We start from the raw sequence: 24,877 nt of genomic DNA on the forward strand, positions 1-24,877 counted from the left end.
CATGGCCACACCCCCACAAACCCAATGACTTGTGTAAGGAGGAGCAAGATCCGATAAAGGCAAGTGTTGGACCTGGTTAATGAAGGTGTGGGCCAGATCAGAGTGGCAGGGTTGCGTGACACCGAATCTGAGGTGACGAGATCAAGAAGCACAGGGGAAGCACAAGTTCATTTATCTTGTGCATTAAATGAAGATTGTAATCCTAAACAATATTCTTCACTGTTTGTTTTGGTTGTAAAATTACTAACCGTGCCACCTAGATTCTCAACCAAATCATTAGTATATGTGACAAACAGCAAAGGAATGAACATCGATCCCTGCAGCACACCACTGGTCACCCCTCTCCAATCTGAAACAGCCATCCACTACCGCATTCTGCTTCCTACTATCAAACAACATTCTTCACTGTTCAGTTTGCTGTTAGTTGTAAAATTGTGTAGGGGAATATTTTGCATCTAGTGAAGTAAAAATGCAGAAAAAGAGGTCTGGTTGAGGTCCTAAATTAGAGAAAGGCTGATTTTGATGGTATCAGGAAAGGATCTGGCAAGTGTGGATTGAGACAGGGTGTTTTCTGGCAAGTGGGAAGCATTTAAAAGTGAAATTTTGAGAGTACTGTGCAAAGCTAGTAGGCACCTGTTAGAGTAAAAGGTAAAGATAACAGGTGTAGGGAACCATGGTTTTCAAGAGATATTAAGTCCCTGGTTAAGGAAAAGAAAAGGTGTATAAGCAGGTAGGAACAAGTAACATGCTTATGGAGTATAAGAAATGCAGGAGAACAGTTGAGAAAGAAATCAGGAGGGTTAAAAGAAGGCATAAAGTTGCCCTAGCAGACAAGGTGAAGGCAAATCCAAAACGATTGTACAAGTATGTTAAGAGCAAAAGGTTTGCAAGGGATAAAGCTGGCCCTTTGGAAGATCAGAATGGCAATTCATATGTGAAGCCAAAAGAAAAGGGGGGAGATCTTAAATAGATATTTTTGTATTTACTCCGTAGATGGACACAGAGTCTATAGAAGTGAGGAAAAGCGGCATCGACTTCATGGACCCTATCCAGATTACAGAGGAGGAGATGTTTGCTGTCTTGAGGCAAATTGGGGTGGATAAATCCCCTGGGCCTGACCATGTGTTCCCTGAGACCCCTGCAGGGAAAAATGCAGAAATTGCTGGGGCCGTAGCAGAGATATTTAAATCCTCTTTAGTGACATGTGAGATACTGGAGGATTGGAGGGCAGCTAATGTTGTTCCACTGTTTAAGAAAGGCTCCAAAAAACCCAGAAAATTTTAGGCTGGTAAGCCTGACATCAGTGGTGGGAAAGTTATTGGAAGGTATTCTAAGGACTGGATATATAAGTATTTGGTTAGACATGAACTGACTAAGGATAGTCAGCATGGCTTTGTGCGTGGTAGTTCATGTCTAATTGATCTAATAGTTTTTTGAGGAAGTTACCAGAAAAGCAGATGAAGGCAAGGTAGTAGATGTCCACGTGAGCTCTAGCAAGGTATTTGACAAGGTCCTGCAGGAGAGATTGTTCATGAAGTTCAGTCACTCAGCATTCCTGTCTGACTGGGGGCCTGTGACTCGTGGTTTGGTGCTGGCTCCGTCTATATCAACAATCTGGATGATAACCGGATCATCAAATCTGCAGATGACACCAAGATGGGGTGGTGTAGTGAATAGCAAGGAAGGCTGTCAAAGCTTGCAGCAGGATCTGGACCAGCTGGAAAAATGGCAGATGGAATTTAATGTAGACAAGTGTGAGGTGTTGCTCTTCGGTAGGCCTTGCACAGTGAATGGTGGGGAACTGAGGAGTGTGGTAGAGCAAAGGGATCTCGGAATATAGGTCCCTAATTCATTGAAAGTAGTGGCACAGGTAGATAGGGTTGTAAAGAAAGCTTTTGGCACATTGGCCTTCATAAATCAGAGGATTGAGTACAGGAGTTGGGATGTTATGTTGCATAAGACATTGGTGAGGCCTAATTTGGAGTATTGTGTGTGGTTTTGGTCATCTACCAGCAGGAAAGGTGTAAATAAGTTTGAAAGTGTTCCGAGAAAATTTACAAAGATGTTGTCGGGTCTGGAGGAACTGAGTTCTAGGAAAGATGGATTAGGTTAGAGCTTTATTCTTTGGAATGTAGACAATTAAGAGGAGATTTGATAGTAGTGTCCAAATTTGAGGGGTAGAGATAGTCTTTTTCCACGGAGGTTAGGTGGGACAACAACCAGAGGTCATGGGTTCAGGGTGAAAAGTTTAAAGGAAACATGAGGGGAAACTTCTTCACTCAGAGGGTCGTGAGAGTGTGGCATGAGCTGCCAGCACGTGGTCCATGTGAGATCGATTTCACTGTTTAAGAGAAGTTTGGCTAGGTACTGTTACGTACCCCGTAACTGGGTGTCTGACCAGCAGAGAAAGAAGAATCCGTTGGAGTCTGGTGGTACCAAACTAAAGGTGTTTATCAGTAAACTACACAATACAATATCAAAAATGCAAATATACATATAAAACAAGTTAGCAGTAATAAACCTAAAAGTGTAGGAATAATAATAAGCAATAATAAACAAGCTCTATCGATGTCTGGGGTAAATGAATTGTCATAGGAAAGTATAGAGTTCAGTTCATAAATGCTGAGGTGGTTATGGTTGTTGTATTGAAATCGTTGGAGAGAGAGAGAGAGCGAGTGAAATGTAACAGCAACTGCTGCGGCAGGCAAACCTTTTTGTGGCTTTCTTAATCCGTCGTATCGTTGTAGTCATTCAGTTATGACCCCTCTGGTCTTCAGCTAGATCGTTCTTCTGTGGTGGACTCGTCACTCTGGCATGAGTGGACACACACACAAGTCCCCACCGGCCCCGCCGTCACACTGTGAGCTTTACTGACCGATCTCCTGGTTTGGTCTTCGAAGCCCCCACCTTTCTGTGGGTTCCCAACACTCAATCAGTGTCCACGGGTGTGTCTGAAGGGTGTCTCTCCAGATCTGACTTTTATCCCCACTCTCAGGGTCTCAGCTATCCATCAACTCTGAATGACTGTGTCCATCAAATCAGGCCACTCCTGCTATCTCATGAGGAATGTTAACGAGCAAAGTACAATCCTTGTAGTAGAAGGTAAATAATCCAGAAAGAGTCATAATACAGTAAATCAACAGTCTCTCTCCCCCTCTTATCTGTAGCAAATGTTCTTGTCTGGGCTTTATCACTCTCTCTCATGAGCAGCATAACAACAGCAATAGTTCGTAGTTCTCAGGAGGGGGGTTGGGAATGGTTAACTCTGCACCCCATTGTCCATCAGGTCTGTTTATCACTCATAACAGTACATGGATGGTAAGGGTATGGAGGGCTATAGTCCTGGTGCAGGTCTATGGGAATAGGCAGTTTAAATGTCTCATCATGAACTAAGTGGACCGATGGGCTTGTTTCTGTGCTGTACTTTTATGACCTATGACCTTGCTAAAAGATCTAAGTAGGTAATGTCTATTACCCTGCTTTCTTTAATCCTCGTGGTCACTCTTCAGCAAACACAGGCAAAATTGTGAGATGCAATTGATTTTTTTTTCCCTCCATGCCTAAATTCATCCTGAATATTCCTAATTTGTCCTTGCTCTTTCCAAATTTAAATAAATAAATGTTGTCCTTTCCAATAACTTACCCACCTCTAATGTAGTTTTGTGACATATCCCTACTGCCCTTAAATAAAGGCAAATTAACTATCCTCCAGTTTTCCCTGCATTGTCATCCTTTCTTTTGTATAGTATACTGTCTTCCACTTAGTCCAGCCCTGGTGATTTATCCACCTTTAAACTTTTCAGGATCTGATGTAATGTTGATCAGCTCCGGAATATCACCATTCTTTGCCATGTACTCACTAACTTCCATGTTCTTTTTCACAGAAAATGAATATTGTCATGTACTTTTAAAGGGAATCTTTTACGATTTTCTTTTGTTACTGCCAAGGATATCTTGTGGCCCCCTTTTGCCCTCCTAATTTCCTTCCTAAGTTACTCCTACATCCGTTAAACTCCTCAAAGGACTCACTTGATCCCAACAGCCGATATCTGACATATGCCTCGCTTTCCTTGACCTAACCCTCACTATTCTTTGTTGCACCAACCTTCGTTAATCTTGCCCTTCTCACTAAAAGGTTCTTTGACCTGGAATTCCTCTTGATCTAGCTTTCAAAAGCTTCCACTTGCTTGACATCCAGTTACCAACAAACATCTCCCAATCAGCTTTTGAGAGCTCCTGTCTAATACTATTGGAATTAGCCTTCCCTATAACATTAGCTTCAGGGCCAGTCCTTTTTCTCTCATGACTGTCTTGAAATTAAGATGCTTATAGTCATTGGACCCAAAGTTTGCCTCCTCCAACATGAGATCAAGTGTTGCCCTTTCTCCATTAGGGGCATTTACAAATTGCTTCAGAAAACTTTCCTGCACACACCCAACAGATTCTGCCATCTAAGATTTTAACACTGAGCCCATCACACTATGGCAGTCAATAATAGCCAATGAAAATTATTTACTATTACAAGCCTATGATTGCGATATCTATCTGTGATTTCCCTATGAATGTTCCCCTCTAATTCTTACTGATTATTGGACAGCCAAATCAACACACACAAAATGCTGGAGGAACTCTGCCAGCCAGGCAGTATCTGTGGAAAAGAGCACAGTTGACATTTTGGGGCAAGACACCTCAGCAGGACAGCGTTATTCCATCAAAGTGATCTCCCCTTTTTTAAAAATTTATAATTTCTCCCCAAGCGGCCTTGCTGAATGCCTCCCCCTCCTGCCAAGTGCTATTGTGTTCTTACTAGTCAATTGTACAGCTTTCCTCCTCCCTCAACTCCACCTTTGTCGTGCTGGTAACGTTAGTCCACTCAAACATTGTGCTGGCAGCTCTGTCTGTCACTCTAGTCATACTTCTGTAATGACTAACAATCCCATATGCCATTCCGTGGTCTGAATTCATCAGACCTACCATGTTCCCTTTCCAGCCTCTTCCTGATCTGCTTACTAGACCAATTTGTTTTAACTATATGTGCCTCACCTTTCTCATCTGATGCACTATGGCTGTCAAATTGTTGAAGTTGTCCTGCATAGCACAAGCAAATGTGTCTGCAAGGACATTGGCCTCCCTGCAGTTCAGATGTAACCTGTCCCTCTTGTAAGGATCACCTCTGTCCCAGTAGAGATCTCTCTTGTACAGGTTACCCATGGCCCAGTGCCTGAAGTCCTTCTGCTTCCACCAGCTCTTCAGTCACACATTCTTTTATTTTATCCTCCTATTCCTAACCCCTCTGGTCCAGGGCACGAGACCCCCTCCTTAATCTTCTGCCTAATTCTTCATCTTCACTTTGCATGACCTCCTCTTTTCTTGCCAGTATTGGCTTGGTAAATAAGGTGTTTAGTGCAGAATCAAAAAAGTGTTTGCCATAGTCTGCATGGTTTCCTCAAGGGAAAATCTCACTGGACAAATCTGTTGGAATTCTTTCAAGAAGCAACAAGCAGGAGAAACAAAGCAGAATCAGTTGATTGTGTGTGCTTGGATTTTCAGAAGGCCTTTGACAAGATGCCGCACATGAGGCTGGTTAACGGGCTATAAGCCCATGGTATTACAGGAAAGATTAGAGCATGAATAAAACAGTGGCTGATTGGCAAGAGGCAAAGAGTGGGAACAAAGGGAGCTTTTTCTGACTGACCTCCAGTGACTAGTAGTGTTCCACAAGGGTCTATATTGGGACTGATTCTTTTTGCATTATATGTCAGCAATTTGGATGATGGAATTGATGACTTTGTTGCTAACTTGCAGAAGATATGAAGATAGGTAGAGAGGATGGTAGTTCTGAGGAGGTAGAGAGGCTATAGAAGGACAGATTTGGAGAATGGGTAAAGAAATGACAAATGGAATACATTGTCGGGAAGTGTGTGGTCATGCACTTTGGTAGAAGAAGTGAAAGGGCTGATTATTTTCTAAATGGAGAGAAAATACAAAAATCTGAGGTGCAAAGGTACTTGGGAGTTCTTGTGCAGGATTCCCTAGCCTAAAGGTTAATTTGCAGGTCTGTAGTGAGGAAGGCAAATGCAATGTTAGCATTCAAAGAGGACAAGAATATAAAAGCAATAATGTAATGTTGAAACTTTATAAAGCACTGGTGAGGCCTCATTTGGAGTATTGTGAACAGTTTTGGGCCCCTTATCTTAGAAAGGATGTACTGAAACCGGAGAGGGTTTAAAGGAGGTTCACGAAAATGATTCCAGGATTCAATGGCTTGTCATATGAAGAGCATTTGATGGCTCTGGGCTTGTGTTCACTACAATTCAGAAGAATGAGGGGTGACCTCATTGAAACCTATTGAATGGTGAACGGCCTTGATAGAGTGGATGTGGAGAGTTTAGGATCAGAGGACGCAGCCTCAGAATAGAGGAGTGTCCTTTCAGAATGGAGATGAGGAGGAATTTCTTTAGCCAGAGAGTGGTGAATCTGGAATTCCCACAGTCAGCTGTGGAGGCCAAGTCTTTATGTATACTTAAGGCAAAGTTTGATAGATTCTTGATGGGTCAGGCTATGAAGGGATACAGGGAGAAGACAGAAGATTGGGGCTGAGGGGAAAATTGGATCAGCCATGATGAAATGGCAGAACGGACTCAATGGGCCAAATGGCCTAATTCTGCTTCTATATTTTATGGTTTTATGGTGTCTATTAAATTAGGTTTCTGCTTGAGGTATTGTCTATAATGGCACCAGGTATTGGAAACTTGAGTTACCAGGACAGATTTGATTGTCATCTTTTCAGTTAAATACAGTCAGCCCTCCTTATCCGCGGATTCCGCATGCGCAGATTCAACCAACCGCGGATTGGGAAAACCCAGAAGTTCTCTCTTCAGCACTCGTTGTTTGAGCATGTACAGACTACTTTTTCTTGTCATTATTCCCGAAACAATACAGTATAACAACTGTTTACATAGCATTTACATTGTATTAGGTGTTATAAGTAATCTAGAAATGACTTAAAAGTATGGGCAATCCCCGGGTTATGAATGAGTTCCATTCCTGAGTCCGTCTTTAAGTTGGATTTGAAGTCGGAACAGGTACATCCGGTATTATTTAGTGTCAGATAGTCAAATGTTTTTCTTAGTATATAGTACATATTTTACCTTTCTATGTATATAAAACACTTAAGAAACATACGTATTTCAATAATTAAACCACTGCGTTGCTTAGTAATAATTGTAGCTTTCATCAGGGCAGGGCCTTTCACATGCTCCGTTAAAACTGTTCCGATTGTTGACCAGCTGTAGCCTAACGCTTTTCCAATGACCGATGGTGTTTCACCTCTTTCCGATCGCTTTATTACTTCCACCTTATTTTGAATTGTGGTCGTGATTATTTTCGTGAACAGAAATACTGCGGATTCAGAGCTACACCGCCAGGTCCTAATGTCCACCGCATTGAGACATGTTAAATAAAGTCCGGGGTTTTGCTGAGTCCTAAAGACCAAAGCACTGAGACAGGTTAAATAAGGGACTTGAGCATCCGCGTTTTTTGGTATCCGTGGAGGGTCTCGGAACCAATCCCCCACGATAAGGAGGGCCAACTGTATAGTAAGTGTGGCTAAAGGAACTTTTAATGAAAGTGATCAAAATTCTGAGGGGTTTTGATGGAATGGCTGAAGTGTGAGTAATCGGAGCACATAAATTTAATTGGCAAAAGAATAAAAGAGTCAATGAGAACTTTTTTTTTAAACTAGCAAATTATAGTTGGTATTCACTGCCTGAAGAAGGGGTGGAAATTGATCCAATAGTAACTTTGAAAAGTGAATTGAATAAACATTTGCAAAGATATGGGGAACAAACAAGGCTTTGTGGAGACATCAGGGAGTTGAACTAACTGTATATCACATTTGTTGGGGCAGCCAGAGCCCAATTAGCTAAATGGCCATCTCTTCTGCTAGATGAGACAGTGATGTACACTGTTTTGGAAATGTTCAGACTGTTGGAAAGTAATTGAATGTAACAGCTTGATTTAAATTTGCTTCTGTGTGCTCTTCCTGAAGCTATCTTGAATATTGTGTAAAGTAGTAAGTGTAGCAGGAATTGGCATGCGTAATAACAATAAACATTTCAAAGAATGTGGAAGCACTTTGAATTGATGAATTTTATTATACAAGATGATGAGCGCTAACACAATATATCTACCAAACTTGCATTGAATTTTATTGCTGCTTCTACAGTGTCTTGTGAATTAAAGAACAAAAGGCAATAATATATTTTATGGAAAAATAGAGAAGATACTTGCTTTTGATGGTACATACTGAATTTTGGAATGATGAAATCTTGATCTTTAGTTCCATAGCCATTAATGTAGAGAGCCACATGGTTGCGTTACACAAATTACATCTGATCACAGTTCTCATTGAGACTGCTGTTGAAATACATGTCCATATTTTAATATTAGAGTGTTTTTGGAAATGGTTGTAGAAGCTACCATCTGTATAGTCAAAATGCAGCTTGTAAGCATGGCTGTGGTACTGTTCTTTAGTTTGGCTTTTATAAAATAAAGCATTGTTTTGAATGAATAGAACTGCACATTTAACTATTCAGGAAGGTTTAGGCACATAAAATCATCCTGCTGGCCATGACTTCCAATTTTTTTTTTTTTTTGGCTCTTGGTCTGAGGCCATGTGAGAATTGGAAATGCAATAGCTCGAAATATTTGTGGACTCGGCATTAGAGTATTAGTCATTGAATGTTAATCAGTGAAATCAATGAGCAATGGACGTGAAACAGTTGATTGCAAAATTGGAGGGTAGACAGTTGGTGACCTCAAGTGCAGAGATGTGCAACTTTTGAGAGAAGAAGAGATTTGAAGATTCATAGAGTACAAAAGCAGAAGTTCAGAAATACAAATATATAGATCTGTTAATGATCGGAGTATATTTTCAAACAATGATTTAAAAAGCAAAGCAGCTTCCATATAAGGTGGCATTAAATGCAAGGGTGATGATATTCACTTTGTACAAAGCATTAATAGACCAGGTTTCGAGAATTGGGAATGATTTTAGGAGCCTAGCTGGGTTGTTAGCTGTGCTGTGGAGCTAATGCAGGAGAAATTTCCAGGAAAGGAGCGACTGAGGAATCATGGCTTTATGGCATTGAATTAGACCCATCTTACAGTTACAAAGAAATTTGAAAGAATCTGCCTTTTTTTTCACTGGAGTAGAGAAGATAGGGAGAAATTGATAAGGATAATCAATTCCATTGGCTGGCCAATTCTGTGTAAAAGTGTGGAATTCAGAAAATCATTGAAATATAGATACCTTATGAAAAATTGTACATTGAACTTGAAATATTTTACCATAAGTTCAATCAGGCATAAAATATTTCAAAGGCGTCCCCATTTCCATTCAGAAAGAATAGAAAGAAATTGTATAGGGCAATACAATGAGAATGAGGCTGGATTCAGTAAAAGGTTGTTCTCAAAATGTAGGCATGATTGAATAACTTTGCTTTGTTCTGGCAACTGGGATTTGATTTATGCACATAATTTGTCTACAACTATTCACCACTTACTGTGGTTTTCTGCTGAAATTGGATTGCTTTTATTTGCAGATGTTGCTGTTATTTTTACTCTGTCTTCTGTTTCCTCTGCTCATAAAATACTCTTTTCTGAGTAAATTGGCTTTGACTTTGTTTGGTATACAATCAACTCTTTTCTCGAAGCCTGGCCTGCCCCTGAATAATCATCTGACTTGTTAATAGCCACCCTGCTAAATTGCTCCAGTTGAGTTAGCATTGCCACAAGCACGGTGAGCGCTCTTTGATTCTCACTACTTCCTACGATTCAAACAAAAGCAAAATGAAAATCCATTCCAGAGAATGAAAACCTGTCATATCATGGCTTTTTGTCTTGCAGCACTGTTTCCATTCCCATAGCTATTCAATAGGAGAATAATTTACTACATTTAGTGTAGCCCCTGTGTTTTGCATTGCTTCCTAAGGCTACAGGTCTGTGCTCACAATCTGTTATTTTTGTATAATACTTTGCTTAGCAGCTCCCAGAATGCTGCCTCCTTCGTGTATTTTATTCACTTTTTGAGAACACAGTTCATTGGGAAAAAATGACATTAAATTCTATATATGAAATATTCTGCAGGCTTGTTCTGGCATTTGAGTTTTTTTTTAAATCGCACTGCTGACATTTGAATAAAGGGCCAATGTAATAGGCATTTCTGTCATATTAAAGCTAGATGGAGCCCATGGCTGTAGGAGGGCATATAATTCCTAAAGGCACGCATTGCGCACAGTGTCAAATATGGAGCTTGCCTTCTACGATGTATGGGACTATGGGAATTTGAGGGGAGAGACTGCATGTTTCACACTGTCCTTTAATTACATGTGCATAATGAAATAGTTACATTGTGTATCTTTCCCTCAGATATGATGAAAATCTGAGAGCATCCCAAAAGGGAGGAATGCCCCAACCAACAAGGACACCCCCTCCTCGACCTCCCCTTCCACAGCAGCAATTTGGAGTTGATCTACAGTAGTAAGTATTTACAGGTTTCACACTAAAGCTATTACGATTATCTTTTTTTCCAATCTTGTACTTAAAATAAATTATTAATTTAACCAACGTGTGGCATGGATACATTTTGGAGTTTTTTTAAATCTAGTATTTGTATATGTTAGTGAGTGTTCTGTACTGGAACTCTTGGTTCTTCTGTTACCTGCCATGACCAACACCAGCCACGTGTATGTGACCTTGGAGCTTAGCTATAATTTTGCCTTTGATGCCAGAATTGGTAGTATAATGGACTGTGAAGCATGTTGTCTAAAGTTACAACAGGATATTGGGAAATTGAGAAAGGAGCGGCAGATGTAATTTAACTTCCGCAAGTGCAAAGGGTTGTTTGTTGGGAAGTTAAACCAGAGCAGGATATATACAGTGAATAGTGGGACCTTAGGTAGTGTTTCTCAACAGGGAACCCTTGGAGGTACTAGTACACTTTTCTGTGAAAACTGGAACACAGAGTTGGTGATAACGGTGTACATTTTGTTTGCCTTTGAGTGAGGCATTGAGTGTAAGAATAACACACACAAAATGCTGGAGGAACTCGGCAATCAGGCAGCTTCTATGAAGATGAATGACAGTTCATGTTTTGGACTGAGACCCTTCATTGGGGTTGGAAAGGGGGAAGACACCACAATAAGAAGTTGGGGGAAGGGGAATGAGGGCAAGCAAGAAGGTGAAGGCAGGTGAGGGGGGCAAGGTAAAGGGCTCAGGAAGAAGAAATCTAATAGGAGACAAGAGTGAACCATGGGAGAAAGGGAAGAAGGATGGGTACCGGGAGTGGTGATAAGCAGATGAGGAGAAGAGGTAAGAGGCCAGAATGGGGAATAGAAGAAGAGGGAAAGGGTAGGAGGGAAAAAAAGGGGAAAAAACCAGGAGAAATCAATGTTCATGCCATCAGGTTGGTGGCTACCTAAATGGAACATGAGGTGATATTCCACCCTGCGAGTGGCCTCATTGTGGTGAAGAGGAGGCTGTGGACTGGCATGTCAGAAAGGGAATGGGGATAGGAATTAAAATGGTTGGCCACTGGGGAATTCCACTTTTGGCAGATGGAGTGGAGGTGCTTTACAAAATAGTCCCCTAATTAATGTCAAGTATCACCAATGTAGAGGAGGCTGTATTGGGAGCACCAGATACAATAGATGACCCCCCAATAGATTTGCAGATGAAATGTTGCCTCACCTGGAAGGACTGCTTCGGGGACCTAAGTGGAGGTGAGGTGAGGGAAGAGCTGAATGGGCAAATGTAGCATTTCTGTCACTTGCAGGGATGTGTGCCAGGAGGGAGATTAGTGGGAAGAGACAAATGGACAAGGGAATCATGGAGGGAATGATCCCTGTGGAAAACGAAGAGTTGTGTTTAAACGAAGGCATAAAGATGTGTTTGGTAGTAGGATCCTTTTTAAGAGGTTAGGAGCTGCAGGGAATAATGTGTTTTGAGACTCATGGCGTGGTAGGTGAGAACTCTATCCCATTTAAGGCAGTGGGAAGAAGGGGTACATGTTGGATGCCTGGGAAAAGGGTGAGATGCAGGTGAGGGCAGGATGGGTAACCCTGTTCCTTGAAGGAGGAGGACATCGAGGACAAAGTGGGAAAAGTGAGCTTCAGAATTAGAACGGAACCCAGTGCTGTGAGGCAGCAGTTCTATCTCATGCATTGCAGTTTTTTGTGTTGCTCTTATTCCTGTGTGCAGTGCATATAACAAGAATTCACCCCCCCCCCCCCTTGGAAGTTATCATGTTTTACTGTTGTACAATATTGAATCACAGTGGATTTAATTTGGCTTTTTGGTGACACTGATCAACAGAAAAAGTCTTTCATGTCAAAGTGAAAACAGATCTCTACCAAGTGATCTAAACTAACTACAAATATAAAACACAAAATAATTGATTACATAAGTATACACCCCCTTCAAGTGAGTATTTAGTAGAGGCACCTTTGGCAGTAATTATGGCCTTAAGTCTGTGTGGATAGGTCTCCATCAGTTTTGCACGTCTGGACACTGCAATTTTTCCTCATTTCTCTTTACCAGACTGCTCACGCTCTGTCAGATTGCATGGGGATCTTGAGTCCAGCTACAAACTCTCAATTGGATTGAGGCCTGGACTCTAATTTGGCCACTCCAGGACATTAACTTTCTTGTTTTTAAGCCATTCCTTTGTAGCTTTGGCTTCATGCTTGGGGTCATTGTCTTGCTGGAAAATAAATCTTCTCTCAAGCTGCAGTTCTCTCGTGGACTGCATCAGGTTTTCCTCCAGGATTTCCCTGTATTTTGCTGCATTCATTTTACCCTTTACCTTCACAAGCCTTCTGGGGCCTGCTACAGTGAAGCACTCCCACAACAAGATACCCCCACTACCATGCTTTACAGTAGGGATGGTGTGTTTTCGATAATGTGCAGTGTTTGGCTTACACCAAACATAGTGTTTAGTTTGATGGCCAGAAAGCTCAATTTTTGCAATAGAACCTTCTCCCAGATGACGTCAGAGTCTCCCACATGCCTTCTGGCAAACTCTAGCTGAGATTTCATGTGAGGTTTTTGAACAGTGGCTTTCTCTTTGCCACTCTCCCATGAAGCTGCAACTGGTGAAGCAACAGTTGTTGTATGTGCAGTCTCTCCTATCTCAGTCACCAAGGCTTGTAACTCTTCCAGAGTTGTCATAGATCTCTTGGTGTCCTCCCTCACTGGTCCCCTTCTTGCATGGTCACTCAGTTTTTGAGGACGGCCTTATCTGGGCTGATTTACAGCTGTGACATATTCTTTTAATTTCTTGATGATTGACTTAACTGTACTCCAAGGGATATTCAGTGACTTGGAATTTTCTTGTATCCATCTCTTGACTTGCGCTTTTCAATCACCTTTTCATGGAGTTGCTTGGAGTGTTCTTTTGTCTCCATGGTGTAGTTTTTGCCAGGATACTGACTCACCAGCAGTTGGACTTCCAGATACAGGTGTACTTTTACTACAGTCAATTGAGACACCTTGTCTGCACACAGGTGATCTCTATTTAACTAATTATGTGATTTCTAAGACCAGTTGGCTGCACCAGTGATGATTTGGTGTGTCATGTTAAAGGGGATGAATACTTGTGCAATCAATGATTGTCTTTTTATATCTATGATTAATTTGGACCACTTTGTGGTGATCTGTTTTCACTTTGACATAAAAAAGTCTTTTTCTGTTGATCAGTGTCAAAAATAGCTAAATTAGATCCACAGTGATTCAATATTGTAAACCAATAAAACATGAAGACTTCCAAGGGGGTGTAAGTACACTTCATAGGCACTGTATGTCTGCAGCTCTGGTTGCTTTGAATTCAAGGATGTTTCAGCAAAAGATTGTTGTTTCTTTTTTGGAATTCCTGGTAGATGTGTTCTATATTTCAGTCATCTCAATATACATTAGATGCAGTACAATGACCCTTAATGGGAAGAAAGTTTACCAGCTTTCTGAAAGTGGTTAATGTGCAAGTTCTTTTAAAGCTGACAAAACAATTGGCTATTATTTCAAGAGCTCTCCAGAGGGTCAAATATTTTTGTAAGAAAACCTGTAAAAGATCCTGTTTCAATTTAAGGTGAGGTCACTGCATCTTTGTGATTGGCTTTTGATCCCATTCCTCCTCTCCTGCTCCACGATTCTGGCCTCATTTCTCATTTTACGTGTTGACCTTTGCATCAGTCGTTTTGTGACAGAGGATTTTATGATCAATCCTGACACTGCTAGGATTTTGCCGGTCAGGTTTAACATGCAGCTTCAGTTAAGCCAAACTTTCCTCTATCACTGAACTCATTCCAATGGTTCAAGGTGACACCTTTATCAAGTTCAGAATAGACAATAGGCGTTGGACTTGCCAGCAGCATGTTCATGCACAAATTTAATTATAATTCTCCTCCCAAAACCATTTCATCTTATTCTCTTGTTTGTTATCAACAACATTTTAAAAACTGCCTACTCCTTTGGCAATGGTTTTGTTCATCAAGAAATCTGCTTGTCAGTTTGATGTCAGTGCTTGAAAACACTTTTGCAAAGTACTTTAGTATATTTTTCAAAATGAAAGTTGATGTGGATTTTTACTCAGTATTCTCATAAAAGTGATTTCTGTGCAGTGACTTTCCTGATTTGTTTTTGTAAATACTAGCCTCCGAGACAAAGGGAATGGAGAACTTATTCCTCTGGTAATGACACAGACAGTGCAGTTCCTGAAACAAAATGGTATGTTGTATGATCTTTTCTGTGTTAAGAATATTGCTTTCTGAAATGATTACCTGTGTAAAGTTGTAACACTCTCCCCTTGTGAAGTCAAAAGGAATCTGTTTAAGTGCTTTGAATTTTAAAATAAGATACATTTTAAAATACTCTGAATTATAGATAAGACTCTAAATAATCTAGCTCCTCCATGTATTTTGGAGTATCTATGCCCTCCCTTGCCTCCCTAATTGTAATCTTACATATACAAATACTTGATGGCTTAGTGTTCCCAAACCCAAGCATACAAGAACTGGTGATGCGGCCATTTGCTCTTAAGCACCAAAAATCTGGAATACTCTACTAACTGAGATAGCCACTCTAGTAATGTGGACTGTTTGAAAAAACTTCTGAAAGCCTACTTTTTAACTTTGGCTTACTGAAAGGGTTACTTAATGCCTGTTGATGTTGATTGCATTGATATAATGTGGTTACATTTTATTTTACATGATGTTTGTTATTAGTTGTAATTTTTAATTTGGTCATAGAAATTAGATAATATTGATTGATCTTTACAATCTACGTTAAGCACTTTAAACCTGCATCTTAATGTCTGAAGGGTGCTATATAAATAATGTTGTTGTTATTATTGTTCTTTAGAATTTTGAACAATAGTTTCCAGCACATTAACTTAATCTTTTATATATCATTCATCAATTTTCTTGATCTTATCTCCTCTTGTCTCAAATGGAAATTGTATATTCTCCTTTACTCCTGCCAAGAACCTTGGTTTCATTAACCTCAATATACCTTCAAGCAAAAGTAAACACTTTTATGTATATAAAACAGCATTTTAAAACTACATCAGAAGGGGTTGCAACATCAATAAATGTATTGCAGGAAAAAAAGCTTGTTATCTGAGAAGTAGATACCTCCAAAGCACCTAGTCGCCAACCGTTTCTCAGGTTTATTAACAACGTAATGAATATTGTATTTCTACCTTGACCCATTGTTCCTTCTATACCAAATAAAGTATTCTTGTTCCTCTCTCAGTCATTGCGTCAAACACAAATTTCATGGCTTAGCACCTCAAGTATGTGAAGCTTCTTATTCCTGCTAATCTTTTCTTCATCTGAGTTGTAAAGCCATGGTTTTACATCACCTAATCACTACTTACTGCATATCACTGTGGATTCTTGTTTGCGGCTTTGTGTTGCAAGTTTGAAGTTTAAACAATTGGAGCAAATTGTTTAAGCTTCCTCAGAGCAGCTGTGCAATAAAACGTTATGATATAGGAGCAGAATAAGGCCATTTGGCCCATTGAGTCTGCTCCGCCATTTCATCTTGGCCGATCCAATTTTCCTCTCAGCCCCAATCTCCTGCTTTCTCCCTGTATCCCTTCATCAATTCTTCCTTGCCAGCTACTAATACCCTGAATGAGAGGTTATCCTACAAGGAAAGGCAGACAGGTTAGGTTTGTATCCACTGAGTTTAGAGGAGTGAGGGGAAAGTTGAGTGAAAGATCAGGATCCTGAGGGATCTTGAATGTGTGGATGTTTTATTTCCTCTTATTGGAGAATCCAAACTCTGGGTCCTGTTTTTATTAAGTTTACCTATTTAAAGCAGACACTGGGCAATATTTTTCATTTCCTAAAGACTATGTATCTTTGTAACTTTCTTCCTCAAATTGCGACAGAAGAATGGGTTGATGGATTCTTGGTGAAATCTTGTCATGGGCAGATGGGGCAATTTATTTATTTCACTTATTTAGCAATGCAATGTGGAGGAGGCCCTTTGAACCACGCTGCCCCAGCAATGCCCGATTAACCCTAACCTAATCATGAGACAAATTTCAATGACCAATTAACCTACTCTGTACATCTTTGGATTGTGGGAGGAAACCAGAGAACCTGGAGAAAACCCATGGCCACCAAATAGAAGCCAAGACCTACAGCTAATATTGCAAAGGGAGCTGGAAAGTGCAAAGAATAAGGATAATGTCACAACTGTCATGGGGGGCTTCAATGTGCAAGGGGATTTGAAAAATCAGGTCAGTGGCAGATCACGAAAGAGGGAATTTGTTGAATGTCTACAGGATGGCATTTTAGAGCAGCTTGTGCTCGAGCGTACGTAGGGGAAAGGCTATCTTAGTTTGGCTGTTGTGTAATAACTCAGTTTTATTAGTCAGCTTAACGTAAAGGAACCCTTGGGAGGCAGTGATCATAATACGATTGAAATCATACTGCAATTTGAGAAGGAGTGGAATAAAGAGAATTACAGAGGCATGAGAGAGAAACTTGTCCAGGTGGATTGGAGGAGGATACTGGCAGGGATGACAGCAGAACAGAGGTGGCTGAAGTTTCTGGGAATAATTCACAAGGCGCAGGATAGATGTGTCTCAAAAGATATGTCTCAGAAGAAGTTGTTCTCAAACGGCAGGGCTAGGCAACCGTGGCTGACAAGGGAAGTTGAGGACTGCATAAAAGCCAAAGAAAGGGCATATAAGGTAGCAAAAGTGAGTGAGAAGTTGTATGATTGGGAAGCTTTTAAAATCCAACAAAAAACAACTAAAAAAGCAATAAGAACGGAAAAGATGAAATAAAAGAGCATGCTAGCTGATAATATAAAGCAGGATACAAGAAGTTTTTATTTCAGTTAGAGTTGATACTGGACCACTGGAAAATGATGCTGGTGAAGTAGTAATGGGGGACAAAGAAATGGCAGTGAACTTAGTAAGGACTTTGCATCTGTCTTCACTGTGGAAGGCACTAGCAGTGAACCAGAGGTCCTTGTGTATCAGGGAGCAGGAGTGAGTGCCATTGCTATTACAAAGGAAAAAGTGCTAGGCAAACTGGTTCAGGTGGATAAGTCACCCGGACCAGATGGATTACATCCCAGAGTTCTGAAAGAGGTTGCATTGGTTATGATCTTTCAAGAATCACTTGATTCTGGCATAGTCACAGAGGACTGAAAATTACAAACGTCACTCCACTTTAGAAGAAGGGAGGAAGACAAAAGAGAGGAAATTATAGGCCAGTTAGCCTAACCTCAATGGTTGGGGAAGTGTTGGAGTCCTGTGTTAAGGAGGATGTTTCGGAGTACTTGGAGACTAATGATAAAATAAATCAAAGTCAGCATGGTTTCTGTAAAAGGAAATCTTGCCTGACAAATCTGTTAAGAGTTATTTGAGGAAGGAGCAAGTAGGGTGGACAAAGGAGAGTTGGTGGGTGTGATTTACTTGGATTTTCAGAAGGCATTTGATAAGGTGCCTCACATGAGGCTGCTTAACAAGATAAAATCCTATGGTATTACAGGAAAGATACTGGCATGGTTAGAGGAATGGCTGACAGGGAGGAGGCAGTGAATGGGAATAAAGGGTACCTTTTCTGGTTGGCTGCTAGTGACTAGTGATATTCCTCAGATGTCAGTACAGTCGTCCCTTGGTATCCGCGGGAGATTGGTTCCAGGAACACCCCCCCTCCCCCCCCCCCCCCCCCTACGGATACGGAGGGCCAACTGTATTGGAATTGCTAATTTTCACAATGTTTGTCAGTGAAGTGGAATTGATGGCTTTGTGGCAAACTTTGCAGATGTTATGAAGATAGGTGGAGGGTTAGGTAGTGCTTTACTTTATTGTCACCAAACAATTGATACTAGAGTGTACAATCAACACAGCGATATTTGATTCTGCACTTCGTGCTCCCTGGAGTACAAATCGAAGTAAATATAATAAAAATTTAAATTATAAATCATAATTAGAAAATAGAAAAGGGAAAGTAAGGTAGTGCAAGTCAGGTCCGGATATTTGGAAGATACGGCCCAGATCCGGGTCAGGATCCGTTCAGCAGTCTTATCACAGTTGGAAAGAAGCTGTTCCCAAATGTGGCCGTATGAACCTTCTCCCAGAGGGAAGAGGGACAAAAAGTGTGTTGGCTGGGTGGGTCGTGTCCTTGATTATCCTGGCAGCACTGTTCCAACAGTGTACGGTGTAAGTGAGTCCAAGGATGGAAGATTGGTTTGTGTGATGTGATAGACTATATTCACGATCTTCTGCAGTTTCTTTTGGTCTTGGACAGGACAACTTCCATACCAGGTTGTGATGCACCATAGAAGAATGCTTTCTACAGTGCACCTATAAAAATTAGTGAGGATTTTAGGGGACAAGCCAAATTTCTTCAGCTTTCTCAGGAAGTGAAGGCCCTGGGGTGGGCCTTCTTGGCAGTGGACTCTGCTTGGTTAGACCAAGTCAGGTCATTTGTGATATTCACACCGAGGAACTTAAAGCTTTTGACCTGTTCCACCTGTGCACCACCGATGTAGATGGGGTCGTGCGGTCCGCTACTCCTTCTGAAGTCAACAACCGATGAAGCAATGCGATTGCAGCAGGATTTAGACAAAGTGGAAGAATGGGCAAAAAAGTGATAGATGGAATACAGTGTTGGGAAATGTATGATAATGTTGGGAGCTATGATGTTGTGGCCATTACAGAGATTTGGATGGCTCAAGGGCAGGAATGGTTACTTTGTGTGCCAGGCTAGAGATGTTTCAGAAAGGATAGGGAGGGATCAGAGATAGTGTCACGGCTGCAGAGGAAGACATGGGAGGGATTGTCTACAGAGTCTCTGTGGGTGGAAGTTAGGAACAGGAAGGGGTCAATAACTCTGAGTGTTTTTTTTTATATAGACCACCCAGTGGACATAGAGGAGCAGATAGGGAGACAGATTCTGGAAAAGTGTAAAATAATAGGTTGTTGTGGTGAGAGATTTTAATTCCCCAAATATCGATTGGCATGTCCCTAGAGCAAGGGGTTTAGATGGGGTGGAGTTTGTTAGGTGTGTTCAGGAAGGTTTCTTGACACAATATATAAATAAGCCTACAAGAGAAAAGGCTGTACTTGATCTGGTATTGGGAAATGAACCTGATCAGATGTCAGAATTCTCAGTGGGAGAGCATTTTGCAGATAGTGATCACGATTCTATCTCCTTTACCATAGCATTAGAAAGGGATAGGAACAGGCATGTTAGGAAAGCGTTTAATTGGAGTAAGGGGAAATATGAGGCTATCGAGCAGGAACTTGAAAGCATAAATTGGGTACACATGTTCTCGGAAATGTACGGAAGAAATCTGGCAAATGTTCAGGGGATATTTGTGTGGAATTCTGCACAGGTACATTCCAATGAGACAGGGAAGTTATGGTCGGGTACAGGAACCATGGTGTACAAAGGCTGTTGTAAATCTAGTCAAGAAGAAAAGAAGAACTTATGAAAGGTTCAAAAAAAATATTAGGTAATGATAGAGATCTAGAAGATTATAAGGCTAGCAGGAAGGAGCTTAAAGAAAATAGGAGAGCCAGAACGGGCCATGCGAAGGTCTTGGTGGACAGGATTAAGGAAAACCCCAAGGCATTCTACAAGTACGTGAAGAGCAAGAAGGTAAGACATGAGAGAATAGGACCAATCATGTGTGACAGTGGGAAAGTGTATGGAACCGGAGGAAATAGCAGAGGTGCTTAATGAATACTTCAGTATTCACTACAGAAAAGGATCTTGATGATTGTCAGGATGACTTACTGCAGACTGAAAAGCTTGAGCATGTGGATATTAAGAAAGAATGTGATGGAGCTTTTGAAAAGCATCAAGATGGATAAGTCATCGGGACTGGACGAGATGTACCCCAGGCTATGCAGGAGGTGAGGGAAGCGATTGCTGAGCCTCTGGTGATGATCTTTGCATCATCAATGGGGATGGGAGAGGTTCCGGAGGATTGCAGATGTTGTTCCATTATTCAAGAAAGGGAGTAGAGATAGCCCAGGAAATTATAGACCAGTGAGTCTTACTTCAGTGGTTAGTAAGTTGATGGAGAAGATTCTGAGAGGCAGGATTTATGAACATTTGGAGAGGAATAGTCAGCATAGCTTTGTCAAAGGCAGGTCGTGCCTTATGAGACTGATTGAATTTTTTGAGGATGTGATTAAACACCTTGATGAAGGTAGAGCAGTAGATGTAGTGTATATGGATTTCAGCAAGGCATTTGGCAAGGTGCCCCATGCAAGTCTTATTGAGAAATTAAGGAGGGATGGGATCCAAGGGGACATTGCATTGTGGATCCAGAACTGGATTGCCCACAGAAGGCAAAGTGTGATTATAGACAAGTCATATTCTGCATGGAGGTCAGTCACCCGTGGTGTGCCTCAGTGATCTGTTCTGGCACCCCTGCTCTTCATGATTTTTATAAATGACTTGGATGAAGAAGTTGAAAGATGGGTTAGTAAATTTGTTGATGACACAAAGGTTGGAGATGTTGTGGATAGTCTGGAGGGCTGTCAGAGGTTACAGCAGGACATTGATAGGATGCAAAATTGGGCTGAGAAGTGGCAGATGGAGTTCAAGCCAAGTAAGTGTGAGGTGGTTCATTTTGGATGGTCAAATATGATAGAATATAGTATTAATGATAAGACTCTTGGCCGTGTGGACGATCAGAGGGATCTTGGGGTCTGAGGACACTCAAAGCTACAGCGCAGGTTGACTCTGTAGTTAAGAAAGCATATGGTGCATTGGCCTTCATCAATTGTGGGTTCAAGTTTAGGAGCTGAGAGGTAATGTTGCAGCTATGTCGGACCCTGGTCAGACCCCACTTGGAGTACTGTGCTCAGTTCTGGTCGCCTCACTAATGGAAAGATGTAGAAACCATAGAAAAGGTGCAGAGGAGATTTACAAGGATGTTGCCTGAATTGGGGAGCATGCCTTATGAGAATAGGTTGAGTGAACTTGGCCTTTTCTCCTCGGAGTGATGGAGGATGAGAGGTGACCTGATGGAGGTGTATAAGATGATGAGAGGCATTGATCTGTGGATAGTCAGAGGCTATTTCCCAGGGCTGAAATGGCTAGCACAATAGGGCACAGTTTTAAGGTGCTTGGAAGTAGGAACAGAAGACATGTCAGGGATTAGTTTTTTACGCAGAGAGCGGTGAGTGTGTGGAATGGGCTGCCAGTGACAGTGCTGGAGGCAGATATGATAGGGTCTTTTAAGAGACTCCTGGACAGGTACATGGAGCTCAGAAAAATAGAGGACTGTGGGTAGCCCTAGGTAATTTCTATGTCTATGATAAAGCATTTTGGTAAAAGGAACAATCATGCAGACTATTAGCTAAATGGGGAGAAGATTCAAACATCAGAGGTGCAGAGAGTTTTAGCAGTCCTCATGCAAGACTCCCAGAAAGTTAATTCACAGGTTAGTCTGTTCTAAAGAGGCAAAGGCAATGTTGGCATTTATTTCAAGGGGAATAGAATATAAAAACAAGGAGATAATGCTGAAGCTTTATAAGACTCTAGTGAGGCTGCACGTGGGGTATTGTCAACAGTTTTGCGCCCCTTATCTCAGAAAGGATATATTGTTATTGGAGAGTTTCCAGAAGAGGTTAACAAGGATGATTTTGTGAATGAAGGGGTTAACATATGAGGAGCATTTGGTAGCTTTGGGCCTATACTCACTGGAATTTAGAAGAATTCATGGGGATCTCATTGAAAACTACCAAATGTTGGAAGGATTAGATTGGGTGGATGTGGAGAGGATGTTTCCTCTGCTGGGGTATCCAGAACTAGAGGGCACAGCCTCATATTTGAGAGGTGAACTTTTAGAACAGAATTTATTTTAGCCAAAGAGTCGTGAATCTGTGGAATACTCTGCCACAGACTACGGTGGAGGCCAAGTCTATAGGTACTGTATATTCAAAGGGGAAGTTATAGATTTCTGATTGGTTAAGGCATCAAAGGCGAGAAGACAGGTGTATGGGGATGAATGAGATCTAAGATCAGCCATGATGAAATGGCAGAGCGGACTCTTTGGACTGAAAGGCCTAATTCTGCCCCTGTGTCTTATGGTCTTATGGGGAGGGCACACAGACACTCCTTACAGATGGGCACCAGAATTGAACTCCAAACTCTGGAACACCCCAAACTGTGTCATGCTAACCGCTATGCTACCGTGACTGGAAGTTAAGATTATAAAGATATCAGGGTAGAAATTCATCTTTGTTGTTGTTCTAGATATATTTATGGGGAGTACAATAGAAAGCTGCTATTATTTTGCTTGGCTCTAGTAGCTAAAATCATGTGTTCACAAACTACATCCTCTATGGCTGCAAGTTCATATACTGAATTGTACAGGCAGATGCTATTCTCAATGTTTTAGGTGGTATAAAGGCATTTTCCAGTATTATAAGTCTGTCAGAGTTGATAATTTTGCATTGCTATCTTTTTCCTGTATCAGTTCTTATTTTGATGGAATACTGGTTTCAACAAAAAGTATTTCATTAGGCATTTCAACTCTGTTGTCTGCACAATGAATCCAGAGTAATAAAAATGTATCTAGCAAACTGATTTCAGTCCCTAGGCATTCGAACTTCCTGCAAAGCATGAAATATCAAGATTAATGTTCAAAGTTTATGGAGCTAGAAACCTGATTGTTACCCATGACTTTCTAACTCTAAAGTCAAAGTGGAGTGTATTGTGATATGTGCAGGTGCAACGGGAATCTTGCTTGCAGCAGCATCATGGTGTCATGTGAGCAGCATTCACAAGAACATAAGCACAGTTTTTACAAGAAAGAACACAATAAGGACAAAAGAAAATAAAACGAGTGGATGAAAAGTTGTGGCATGCACTCAAGAGATCCTTGTTGTAAGCTCTTCCTAGGTTGTCCTGTTGGACTTCCATTTAGCAGTTCCAGAGCACAGCAGTAGCTCTAACATCATTGCAAGTAAAGACGGCTTGCTGAAGCTTTCAATGTACTTTTATTTACAGCACTTCAAACTGAAGGAATATTTAGGCGATCAGCAAGCATCCAGGTCATAAAGGAAATCCAAAAACAATATAATTTGGGTAAGTGTCCACTTGACCAATTTAATCACCAGTTATAAAGAAGTAAATAATAGTTCCCTGCATTCTGTGACAAGCTGTTGTTTTTTGAGGTGCTAGATGTATGTGATTAGTTCCCAAAGTTGGCGATAAATTGCAATCCAGTAATATTTCAGTCACTTTGTGTATGAGCTGTTTACAATAGTGAAAAGAGATTTTGTAATGGGGCAGCTGTTAATATTTCTGTCACAATTCTCCTGAAAGTCTGTTATGTGGTGATGGCATTGGCTTAATCCGGCAGTGGCTTTTCCATTTTGGTCCTGGTACTGCTCTTTGCTCCCATACTGCATCAGCTGATTGGCTATAGAGTCCAATGGGTTTGAGCAAACTTCCACAGAAATCCAAGCTCTGAGGCTATTGATTAATTTGCCCTCTGAGCCTGCGATAGCACTGGGATCTGGAAACAGGATTCTGAGGGTTGGGAATATTATGAGGAATATAAGTATTAAAACAGGACGACAGTGTTGAAATATAAAACAAGGAAGATTTAAGTTAAGTACCATTGTGTGGGAGCCTTGGGAAGCTGAGTGGATTTCTGCTGGAAAGAGCAGCATTGAAGGTTATGCTGCTTTATTGAGAAAGAATCAGTTGTGGCAGGTCATGTTGAAAGTTAAGGGCTTGGGACTGTGCAGTAGGAAATAAAGCAGAAGTAAGTGGCAGTGCTTGTTTCAAACTCCTGAATTTCTCTAATATATACAGTGCAGATCAGGGCATTGGCTGCTGGTGTGATTACCTGGGACTATATTTGTCATTGAAAGTGTATTTCATACACAAGAATTTTGATAAATATTGTAGAGAATAATAATATCTGTAACTCCAAACTTAGGAAAACCCATCAAATTTGAAGAATATGGAGATGAACACATTCCTGCTGTTATCTTAAAAACTTTCCTCCGGGAGCTGCCACAGCCACTTCTAACCTCTCAAATTTATGATCAAGTCCAAAGCATTGGCAGTGAGTAAATGTTTCATTTCCTTTTTTATCTATATTGTCTACATCCCTGCTCCCCTCAAACAGTGTTTATGCCCTAAGGCAAGTGTGCAGCCTGAAAAAGGGAGTGCTGAGTTTTCTCCTCCTGTGGACTGATTGCAGATATTTACTTATTAAAAAATATACAAGGTGCAAAACAGCACATGGTTTTCTTTACATTTGTAGTGTTATATATTCATGATGCTGTCAAGTCAATAGATTTGTAGTGCATTCTAAC

At 41.0% G+C, this 24,877-nt stretch overlaps 1 protein-coding gene across 6 annotated transcripts in view; it reads left to right on the forward strand.

Annotated features, from left to right (window-relative positions):
- LOC140734746 (rho GTPase-activating protein 8-like) overlaps positions 1-24,877 on the forward strand; it is an 88,294-nt gene that overhangs the window by 45,781 nt on the left and 17,636 nt on the right. For all 6 annotated transcript variants that reach the window (XM_073059173.1, XM_073059175.1, XM_073059174.1 and 3 more), the window contains 4 exons: positions 10,432-10,542; positions 14,708-14,781; positions 23,556-23,633; positions 24,496-24,624. In XM_073059173.1, coding sequence (XP_072915274.1) covers positions 10,432-10,542; positions 14,708-14,781; positions 23,556-23,633; positions 24,496-24,624 — 392 coding nt within the window. The remainder of the gene's footprint in view (positions 1-10,431; positions 10,543-14,707; positions 14,782-23,555; positions 23,634-24,495; positions 24,625-24,877) is intronic.

This window comes from Hemitrygon akajei, chromosome 10, assembly GCF_048418815.1.
Source record: "Hemitrygon akajei chromosome 10, sHemAka1.3, whole genome shotgun sequence".
NCBI classification, from domain to species: Eukaryota; Metazoa; Chordata; class Chondrichthyes; order Myliobatiformes; family Dasyatidae; genus Hemitrygon; species Hemitrygon akajei.